Source organism: Nyctibius grandis, chromosome 11 (assembly GCF_013368605.1).
Source record: "Nyctibius grandis isolate bNycGra1 chromosome 11, bNycGra1.pri, whole genome shotgun sequence".
Classification (NCBI taxonomy): Eukaryota; Metazoa; Chordata; class Aves; order Nyctibiiformes; family Nyctibiidae; genus Nyctibius; species Nyctibius grandis.
The window spans coordinates 16,158,136-16,169,834 of NC_090668.1; the positions used below are offsets into that span (position 1 = coordinate 16,158,136).

The following is an 11,699-nucleotide window of genomic DNA, read 5'->3' on the forward strand; positions in this document are numbered from 1 at the left end:
CCTGTCAAAGGCACGGTTCTTTACACTGTTTTCAGTAACTCCCGTTAGGGCAATGTTGTGCTGTAGGAAGTCACATGCACCTTTCTGAGCATTCCTTAAAGGATGTAGGAGAAACAAACCTCAGAGGCCCTGCCGTTGTGTAATTCCCTGCATAACTGTGCTCTAACTTTAAAGGAATTAGATTTTTGCCTTTATTAATTCTGTTGAGAGGTTATTCCCCCTTCTCCCTGGTCTGATTACTAGAAATTTTCTTCTAATTTCCAGCCCACAGGTATTCAGGGCCAGTTTGTACCCATGGCCAAATTTTGTTACTGCGTCAGTCAGGTCCCTAAGTCATAAACATTTCTGGAAAAACATGCCTGCGTGAAGGAAAGTACATATCCTGGTTTTTGACCTGGTTGAAGGAAGTTAGCAAGTAAAGACCAGAGAGTTGTATAGAACTGCTAGATTTTGGAGAAAGGCACTCCCTTTCTGGTCAAGGGCTGATAGCAGATTCTGGCACGCGTTGGGGCGGTGCTGCAGGATGCAGAGCAAGCCCCTTCTTGGAACAGGCCCTGCAGGACAGGAGTCGTACATGGTAAACTGGCCTTGGGTGGAGATTGCTTATTGTTTTCCCTGTAATGATGTCCAAAAATAAACAGTACTATGCTTTGTGTGAGGTCCCTTGCTCCTTTACAATGTGGCTGTTGTCCTGAGCATGTAATCTCAAGTTATTCTTCCTCAGGTGGCTGAAGAGGTGCCATCCCCGGCCCTTTCACGCACCTCGTAATTCCCCTGCAGGGTTACCAGCACAGTTGTTTTGGGGCCAGACAATGAACTGGGTACCTGAAACGGGCCAGAATTAAAAAATACATTTGTATGTATAACTGAGACTGCTTCCATGATAACAACTTGCATAGACATCCATATGACAACTGGGGGGACAGCGAAAAGTGTGTGAGTCAGAATGAGCAGTTGAGGCTGGGAACCTGCTAAGCCAGCCTTGCTGCCTAGGGAAGCGCTCCCAGCTGTGTTCCAGTTCTGCCATTCTTAATGTTTTTGTTCTCTTCTCTGCATGATTTAACTCACTCTGTTTCACCAGTTTCACCACTAGTACCAGCACAAGTGAGCAAGGGCACACAAGCGTGAATGAGTGGTCAGGTAGGAGCTGCCAAAACAACTGCTTGTAAAACCCTGTCTTGAAATGTTGGGCTTTGCGTTGGGGGGTTGAGGCATAGGCTCATGCTCTAATCCACTGCCCCTTCTACAGGAACAGAAACTTCTAGCACTGAGGAAGGGTAGTAAGTTGGGGGAACTTAACACCCTAAACCAGTGCACCAAGGTTTGCCAGCTTGCCTTTTACTGAATAACTTAAGATTAGATTTTCCTGAAGTGTTGTCAAGAACCTAGTCATATGTTGTCAAGATGAACCTCTGTTGGACAGAGCCTTTCGTAACAGCCTGTTACGCTCTATTTCTTTATTATGACAGCCAAGGCTGTACTCTCTCTGTAGTCTTGCTTACTTGATACAGACAGAGAGTCTTTAAGAAGTTACCTATTAATGTGAAATATTTCCTTTTCATACTGTTATCCCTGAAGTCATACAGCACTTTCAAAACTGATGGTTTGAAGCATACTATTTGCTATACAATTCAAGCTAACTTACTCAATTTTTACTCAGATTTCGGAGGGGGGTAATATATATGTAACTGCTTAATTCAGTTACAGCAATAAAATCCAGAATGTGTAGGTGACAGTGTTGCATTAAAAGTTTCTGAACACAATTGCCACAATATAAAATGAAAAGGAAACATGATTATTTGCTGTTAACAGTGTCACATATATAGGCATTTGTCTTGCCAGTAGTTTGAAATTTAACACCTTTCTAGCATATAAGCCTGCAGTCTTGCTGGGAGGGTAAGACCTCAGCAAGAAAGCTAGAAAGTTGTGTACAAACTTTGGACAAGCACCTGGAGATAGAGAGTAAGTGTTGAATTGCTGTAGGATTAGGAGTAGCAAATAAGAATACAACAGAGGACTGTAGGAGAACAGGAGAGAAAGAAAGGAAGCGATATTAAACACAGATTCATGAACATCGTTGCCCATGGATGGGTAGAAGAGCCATCAGCTAAAGAGTCTAGGTTGCTCAGTCTCCTTTGGGTAGCTCTGTTCCTGTGTAGACCATAAATCCAGTTCAGCTAATTACACAGAGAGGTCCTCAGCATGATTTCCTTTCTGATTAATTAAAACTGTTTCATTGTATGGCTCCATGGGTTATGGAGTTTGTTGTTACATAGTATCTTATTTTTAGGTAACAGTGGTAATGTTAGTACTGATTTTGCACAACTCCTTGAAATTAAATATTTAGACCAGCAGGTAATTGTGCTTTTTGTTAGTTTAACCAAATGTTTACATTCTTTATTATTGGGTTCAGTTAACTTCCTTTTCAAACATCTTTTTCTCTTAGAATAAAACCTTACCTAATCCTTCACAGGATAATGAACTTGGTAATGCACTTGGGAACTAGTTACTGTGAAACAGATAACGTTTTGTAAAGGAAAAGAAACAAAAGCAGCTCTCTAAATTTTTTTGGAGTGTTTGGGTTGATAAACAGTTAAAATTTAACTTGCCTAGAAAAACAGATACCAATTTTATATTCCAGTCCTTAGTCTATTATGCAAGGCGTGGGAGGGCCTGGAACAGGCAAAGCAGGAGCACAAATCTGAAACTCCCACATGTCAAGTGAGACTATTCCAGAGTGATGATCTCACTTGTTCTTACTAGAAATTCCATCTGGAACCTGAGAAGTCTTTCCTAGTGAAACTTTCAAAAAAAGTTTCTTTTTTTCCCACTGAAGGAAACTTTAAGTAAAATTGCTAACCAGTTGTAATTGAGAATTTTATTCAAGTCTGTTTATGTTAATGGACAAGTTACTGTTGTTGCAGTTTGGCTTCAGACCAGGCCTTTGATACTTCTTTTTTAAAACAAAAGCAGAAAAAGAAAGCAAAACTAGTAAGTTTTTAATCAGATAACAGAATAGTGACATATTTGTGATCAATAGTTAATTAGAATATACATATGACAAAAAATATAAATGAATTTGCAACAATCTTGTCATTAAAAATGTCGATTTTAAGGATGAAAGATCATCTCAAAAGTCCATTTTTTTGCCATGGTCCATTTCTGAAAAGCATTAGTGGGACTACCTGAGTTTAATTTAATCTTGAAGGTTTCGGGTTTTATGGAAATAACTGCATTCAGACACTTTCGGAGTGGTTCCTTCATTGGTTTCTTTCTATAGTCGTGCCTGCCTTTCCTGAAAAGATCTTTATAGATAAAAGAGAAAAAAAATATAAATTCTACCATACCATATAAAAGTGTTTTCCCATAAAAAAAAAAAATATATATACACACTTGCAAATTATTACTATTACAGACTCTTGGGAGAGATGCAGAGAAAGATACATACACAAAAACCAGATCTCAGAATTTTATTTCCTAGGGAACGCAAGCTGTAAGTAGTGAACAATCTGCATGATTTCTGGAGAATAAAATACAGATTTATTAAATACAGGAGAAAGTGTGTCCCTAAGAAAGACCACCCTGCAGTGACTTCAGTTGGGTTTTTCCCCTCGGAAACAGACCTCGCTGCATTACGCTGTGCGCACTCCTGCGGCGGCCCGGGCGGCTGCAGGGGCGACGCGACACCAAACTCACCCCCCGCGCGTGAACTCCGCGCTGGGCGCCGCTCGCCGGCACCCCGCAGCCTTACGTCACGCATACGTCATTTCCGCATCCGGAGCGGCGACCCCTCGAGCCCAGTGCGGTGTGGGGAGTCCCAATGGGAGAGGCCCGGTGAGGGCGGCTGAGAGCCCGCTGCCCGGCCGGGCCCTGCGCACCCGCCTCCTCCCGCTGCAGGCTCGGCCTCAGCCCGGGCGGCCTCCTGCCCTGCGAGAGGGGCGTCGCGGGGAGCAGCGGCGATGAGCGTCACGGAATGGGCTGAGGAGAAGGAGGCGGCCGCGGCCAGCCCCGCGCGCTCGCTCGGTACGTGAGGGGCGGCCGAGCTGGGTGCAAGGCCGGGTGCGGGGAGGTCCGAGGTGGGGGCCGGGGCAGCCTGACTTGGAGGCGCGCCCGAAGGCGGCGGGACCGCAGGCGGCCGCCCCGGGACAGAGCTGAGGGCCCGCGGGGAGCGGCCCGTGCCCCGGCCACGGGCCAGGCCCCGGGAGGCTGGGCTTTGGCTCCACCGCCTGCCCCGGGGAGGGCAAAGGCCCTTCGGCTGGCTTCCCTCGGAAACGAAATGCCTGCTCCTGTCGTCGTTTTCTCCCATGCGGTGTGGTGTATAGATTAAAGATTGCGATTTTCCAAGAGCTCTGCACACAATAAATCATTATAGCTTGCCGAGGCGAAATTCACAGTCATTATTAATTAACTCTTGCAAACTTTTGGAGTTCAGCATGTGGTGTTTTAATGAGATCTTCATATGTTTTGAGTGAAAGGCTAAAGACCTTTATTTGGTAGGCCTAGGTTTATTCCCTGACTTTGAAAGAAAAGGGTGGGTATGTGTTGGGTGTTTAGGTATTCTTGATGCATAGCCAGAACAACTGATTCTGCCTATTTTTTTTTTCAGTAGACTGGAGTACTTAGAATTTTTTTTTATAAGATGTCTTTGGAATACTCTTATTCCCCTCTTCTCGTTCTGCTGGTGTTCAGATGAAACTGTTCACCAGGAAGCTCGTGATATAGGACTGGGAGCAAGGGAGGGTTAAAGAGGGGGAGGAAGAAGGAAGCACAGTTTAGTTGATAAAGCACAAAGAATTATAACTTCAGTGTTGAAATGCTTTAAATTTTTGAACAGGAACATATAGTTACTGTAGGTGAAACTTGAAGTGCGTGCTGACCTGTCACATTCAACCTTGCTGTTCTTTGGCGTAGGTCCTAGCGATGTATCTCCAGATGAAGGAGTAGTAGAAGATCTGCCTTTAATAGATGAGAAAGCTGTGGAGCAGCTAACTGAAGGATTGATTTCTCATTATCTGCCTGATCTTCAGCGATCAAAATCAGCACTACAGGAACTTACGTAAGCAAATTTTTAAAACCAGCTTCCTGTATGTGCATGCTTTGTTTGCCACTTTTTTCAATATAAAGTTCTAGCTACCCTTAACTGGAATATAGTTCATTGTAGCATTTCTGTGTTCTGACTATAGCATCCTGAATAATGAAGTGATTTGCGGGAGTACTGGGGGGTATATAAGCTTCAGTGTAGCCTATCAGAACTTTGAAGAATGTATAACACTAGAACACTAAAATCCCCTGAGCCAGGTATAGCAGAAGACGTGTAGATTTCTTAAATACTTCTTCACTTGTGTAGTGGAAAGACTGCTGAAAGCTAGATTTATTTTGTTTGCAGAGATGCAGTTCATATTCAGGGCAGCTTGTAGTGCAGTATATTGTTTGTTGCCTAGTCTCTAAAGTGTGTTGCAAAAGATACACTTGGAAAATATAATTAAGGAGCTAAAAAGATAAGAATTCTTCATACAGTGATGTCTCACTGATAACTGAGAATAGTTTATTTCAAATGCAGACTGGATCTGCCATGGATGCAAAGATACTGAAAAGGGCTTTACACAGATCCATCTCGGGTTTTGCAGGGTACATCGGTTTGGGTTTCACAATGCATGATGTGGTTATGCTGCTGCCAAGGACAGCCTGTGTCTGGAAAGACTTTAGCTGGTTTGTGTGGGGTGGAAGATCCTGAATAAGCGCCAAGGATCCATGCAAGTTATATACAGAAATAACTTAGTCCTGCAGTATGACACAGAGGCAACTAAGTGGAAAGTCAAGTCAATTGTTTTTCCCTTCATTCAACCTGGGGTGTTTACTTAGTGCAACCTCCAGAGTGCCTGTTCAGGGTTTTCAGATATTCATCCTGGATAACTTATCATGTTGTATGATGCCAGCTGAATTTGTGTGTACTCAGCTGGGATTTTTCTAAAACCATTTACTCATGTCTTCGTTGAAATCACCTAGCAATGCTTAAGAGGAATCTGATACTGGGAAGCACGTATTTATATTGTTATGATCAAAAGTAGAATTTATTTAAAGGGCTGGTTGAAAAGCATATGTGTTGCTGTACTTTGGTTTTATGTATTTTTTTTTTTTATTTCAGACAGAACCAAGTGGTATTACTAGAAACATTAGAACAAGAAATTTCAAAATTCAAAGAGTGTAACTCCATTCTTGATATCAATGCTTTGGTAAGTACTGCTAATGCTTTCTTAAATCCCTACTAGTGTAGATTTTCCTGCTGAAGCATTAGTAGCAACTTGTGGATTTTCCTTGTTCTAAATGACCTACAGGAAGAGAACCAACCAGTTCCAGATATCCGGGACAGATTGTTGCTGGAGAGGGTGTGGAACCAGCATATTTTCCTTGCATGGGAAAGGCACTGGGAAGAGCGAGCAGGCTCAGTCAGCCAGTAGTAGTTAAGTCTAGTTGTTCAAAACCAGTAGCTGAAGCAAATGTATGCCATTTTTCAGTAGGACTGAGGCTCTGACACGAGCTCTGCGCACCTCTCCAGGCTAGCAGGAAGGGGGCATGAAACACTGATACATGGTGCATAAAATGGTCATATTTGTATTCTGATTAATGAATCTTAATTCAGTAGATTACTGGGTGTACTTGTGGAAATGCGGCGGGTTTCTGTATTGATAGATGTAATATGTAAACTTTATATATAAAGCTTGAACATGTTTAATCCATTATCAAACTGTTCTGGTAATCACTATGTTTTTGATTGCTGTTTTGTTGTGTGGCTTTATAAAACAACTATTCCAACTTGACAGTCACTGCTTTAACTGTTGTGTTATTTAAGTTTTCAGAAGCTAAACACTATCACAACAAGTTAGTGAATATTAGAAATGAAATGATGATGCTCCATGAGAAGACATCGAAGTTAAAAGTGAGTGGGATAAATATTTTTACTTTCCAACATAGAAGTCAAGAATGCATAATTAAATACCTAACTTTTATTTTGGATGCCTGCTGAAAGTTCTGATTAAAATAGAATCTTCGGTCCTTTTCTTAAACGGATGTTTTCAGTAGCACCAAATCATGTATGTTTTTAAACTTTCACTTACTCTTTCGTGTGCTCAACCAACTTGTACGTCTGAACTACTAGTAAATGTCAGTGTCATCATCATGTTTAAGTGGTGTAAGAATCATGCTTTGTTCTGTTGCTTAATCCACTCCATTCCAACTAGTTCTCTTTGTTGTTTCAGCTTTTGTGCCTTTTTAATGAAAACTAGATTGTCACAAATGTAAGAATTTCTCCTTCTGTTTAATGTAATATTAAGTGGCATAAGTTCACTGACTTCATGCTGTATAGGCAGTCTCTGGTAATATTCTGGCGAGATTAGTCGTTCTGGTGAGATTAGTCATTCAGTATGTTCAACAAAAGGATTTTCTCTTGGAGGCAATTAATTGCACAGTACGTACCTTGTCTGGTATACACGAAAGATGACTTTTAGTGAGACTGAAGGGAATCCAGTTTGTATTTTCTCTGTGTAGGTCACAGACTTGCCGTTTCTGAACGGTAAGATGAAAGAGGGAGGGAGGAAGAAAAAATGAACAGTTACAGAATCATAGAATCGTTTTGGTTGGAAAGGACCTTTAAGATCATCGAGCTCAACCATTAACCTAACACTACCAAGTCCACCACTAAACCATATCCCTAAGCACCACATCTACTCATCTTTTAAATACCTCCAGGGATGGTGACTCCACCACTTCCCTGGGCAGCCTATACCACTGCCTGATAACCCCCTGGCACAACTTGAGGCCGTTTCCTCTCGTCCTATCGCTTGTTACCTGGGAGAAGAGACTAACACCCGCCTCGCTACAACCTCCTTTCAGGCAGTGGTAGACAGCGATAAGGTCTCCCCTCAGTCTCCTTTTCTGTAGCCGAAACAACCCTAGTTCCCTCAGCCGCTCCCCGTAAGACTTTTTCTCCAAGAAGCCCCTAATTCCCCAAGCCTGTAGCGTTGCATGTGGTGGTTGTGCCCCAAGTGCAGGACCCTTGTTGAACCTCATACAGTTGGCCTCGGCCCATTGATCCAACATGTTGAGATCCGTCTGCAGAGCCTTCCTACCCTCCAGCAGATCAACGCTTCCAGCCCAACTTGCTGTCGTTTTGATGGTTCCAGAGCATGTTCTAGATCACGGTCTAGATTGTTGAGGCTAGATCAAGCTCTCACGCGAAAAGTGTTCTGGAATGGGTTCTAGAATACGTTCTAGAGCTGGCACCAGAAGAAAACCCAGCGTTTTGCAGCGTGATCTAGAACAGTTTCTTGTTTTACAGCAGGCTCTAGAACACCTTCTAGTGCAAGCTCTACAGGGGAAATGTGTTCTAGAGTGGGCTCTAGAGGCTAAAAGTGTTAGCGGGGTGGTTCTGAATCACGCTCTAGAGTGGCCTCTAGACATGGAGAGAGTTTCTAGAGCGGGCTCTCGTTCCCATTCTAGAGCTGTCTCTAGAAGCAAAAGCTGTTCTAGAGCAGGCTCGAGAAGTGAAGAGAGAGATCCATTTACTTCAATCTGAAATGTGTTCCTTAAAGGTCAGAATACCTGGAGAGTGTAAATAATTAGGTGTGCTGGTCAAGAAAACCTGCTAACTTGATTTAGCTGTTGGGCCATTTGAGTTTAAGCCAAACATTGACTATTCATTGGAGAATGCTCTTCACAGTTACTGAGACATCAATGCTATTGCAGGTAAATATTTTCTCTGCAAAGTCCTATCTGATGGTCACGCTTTACACTTTCCCAAGGACCAAATGTTAAATTCTTTCATGAAGATTCTTCTTCGTTTACCAGGTTTTAGATTGGATTTACACCCGTGAAAGCCAGGAGGAGGAGTGATGGAAGGTTCTTTATGGAGTTCTGCAATGAGTGATTGTAAAAGCCCCTAGCAATTCAGTGCAGACAGCATAATTTTCACCAGGAAACAAAACCTATTACATGATCAGTCTTTTTTTTTTTTTTTTACTTAATCAGAGTTTTCCTTAAGATGCCCAACCTGTGTTTCATTTGCCTGGTGGAACATTCTTCATACGCAATTTCCATAACAATTGTCTTGCAGAACATAGTATGAATAAATCAAAGACAATGTGTAATAAAGTGGATTATAGTTTAGTGCAACATTCAATCATAAGCAGGGTGGACTGGAGAAGAGAACGTTAAGGGAATGGGAGGGATGTTGTTTGTAGCTCCAACTTAAATACAGCTACAAAACTTATAATTATTTTATTGTCTTTTCTGTTTAGAAAAGAGCACTTAAGCTGCAACAAAAGAGACAGAAGGAAGAACTAGATCGAGAACAGCAACGTGAAAAGGAACTTGAAAGAGAGAAGCAGTTAACAGCAAAACCCGCTAGGAGAACGTGAAAGCAGAGCGTGCAACAACTTGTCCAAAGGAATCATTTCTGCATTCTCTGGAATTAAGCCAGACTTTGCTTAAAATGGGCTATAGCTGTTACTAGCAACAGTGTACTCCATGGTATTATAAATTCCAGAGTGGTAATAATAGGGTTGGTAACATTCAAGTTTTTTCATTTCAGCCATTCAAGTTGCCTTCTTTTGTAATGCTATGCAGTTCGATATTATTATAATGTAAGTTAATTTTTTTTAATATATGTATATAGGAGAACTTAGGCATCACAGTTTTAAATACCTGTCCATTTTGTTCATCTGTTCTTCTGGTGTTTAGAATTCTGAGAGAGATTTGGTGACTGGCATAAATGTTTTTCAGAAAAAATACAGGATACTAGTTAAAGTTCAGTTCTCATCCCTGGACTTCAGTGGCAGCCTATTTCGCTGAAACTGCTTTGATTCAGGCAGTTGGGATCTCTTTGATGCTCTGGTTCATAAATACTGACTTTTTGTGCAGCCTTAGTTTGGTCCATCTCTAATGAACTCAAGTTTCCAGTGTATTTGCCTGAAAGCTCACTTTATTGCACCAGTGTCTTATTTTTTTGTCATCAAGTAACAGCTTTAAAGTAACTTCTGAATACTTTCCCAGCTGAATGGTTGGGAGTGAGGAAAGCAGAACGTAAAGATTCTCAAAATTGATGTGTGCACAATGCAAAGATTAATGAATTTGTGCTTCCACAAACATTTGAGTCAAACCAGGGAACTACTGCTTCTGTAATGGTTCAACAGGAAGACTGTGTGGTCTAAGCAGATTTCTGTGGGATTAGAAGTTGTAGTTTCTTCATTTTGTGCAACAAAATAAAACACAACCAAAACTAAACAATTTCCACTTCATGTGAAATTCAGTTACCTGTAGAAAAAAACTAATGCATTTAATTTTTTTCCTTAACAAATTATTTATTTGCACTTTGGGGCTATGTAAGAGAATGTTTGTTATGCTGTCCTCACCCAAATTGATGATTGCTAGTGTATACTGATGATAAATGTGAAACGGAGGTTGATATCCATTTCCCTGAATGTAATTTCTTTCTTGCAGCACTTGGTATGAACTCCCATTCAAATGAATGTACATGTTGTCTAGTCTGGTAAAAGAGCTTTAAACTATTTGTTCCTACAGCCTAACAAACGAGTTGTTTTATCTGTGTTATTTTTTAAGTAGTAATGTAACTGGTGTGTTTTGAAGTAAGATGAAGGGTAAGCTACGTAAAGTTTTCCATAAAATATGTATGGTAAGGTATCAGAGGGGCACAGTCAATTTTACTTTTTTCTTCCATTTTAGGTGACTTACACAGTGTGCACCTGCCTGGACTCTCCTGTATTACAATTTTCTGAACTTCTAATTTCCTCTTCTTAATATTTGTCATCTTTTTCTGTGAAAGATGTACTCTAACGAGTAATCATCCAACATGCCAGGTAAACTGGGATGATGTTTTTGGACCAGGAGAAAAAACTACTTAAAGAGACACTGCAGTGCTGTTACTGAAGCAATAATAGCTTAAAACTTTCCACAAGTGTTTTTCCTTTAAGTTGACTTGTGTGTATTAATTGGCAGTGGATTGTTGACCTGTGCTGTGGTTTGTATGTATTTCTAAGAGAAATGTAAAGGATTTCCGCAGTCCATTTTTGGAGCAGAATGTACATAACTAAATATTGTTTAAATGTTTTATTTTCTACTGAAATTTCAAAACTAGATTCTGGGAATTTAAACAGTTCTTGTTAAAGTATAACATGAAACAAGATGCCTCAGTATCCAAATCGGGATTAAATTGGTGTGGTATTTCTTGATGTGTGTTCCCTCATCTAGAATCCAGTTTAGTGTTTCAGGTTGTGGTCTCTTTCTGTGAAGAGCTGTGGGGTTTGTTGTTTTTTTTGTTTCAAAAATCATGGCTACTTTTACTGAAAATACAGAATTCTAAGCATAAGAAATTGGTGCTTTTGCAATTGCATATTTCAGTGTTTCTTTGGAATAGTTTCTGATCAAAGGAATAAAAGCTTGCAGTGCTTGCATGAGGAATCACATATGTAAAAATGTAATTTATAACTTTTCCCATAAAATTGTAGTAAGATCTGTTTTTTGTATGAGTAAGGAACTAATTTTACTAAATGACCTTTCTGTAATAAAGGGGAAAAAATGAATTAGCATATACAGACATTTATGTAATCTGACCAGACTTATCTTCATTTTATTAATGTGCACTTAAATTATTTCAGTCAAAAGTACAATTCATTATCTCTATAGGA

The 11,699-nt window shown here is 40.7% G+C and overlaps 1 protein-coding gene across 1 annotated transcript; it reads left to right on the forward strand.

Moving 5' to 3' along the window:
• Positions 1–3,750: 3,750 nt before the first annotated feature.
• BLOC1S6 (biogenesis of lysosomal organelles complex 1 subunit 6) lies at positions 3,751–11,604 on the forward strand. The gene is made up of 5 exons (XM_068409900.1): positions 3,751–4,023; positions 4,912–5,056; positions 6,146–6,233; positions 6,851–6,937; positions 9,294–11,604. The coding sequence occupies exons 1-5, from the start codon at positions 3,960–3,962 to the stop codon at positions 9,411–9,413; spliced, it is 504 nt and encodes a 167-aa protein (XP_068266001.1). The 5' UTR covers positions 3,751–3,959; the 3' UTR covers positions 9,414–11,604.
• The last annotated feature ends 95 nt before the right edge of the window (positions 11,605–11,699 follow it).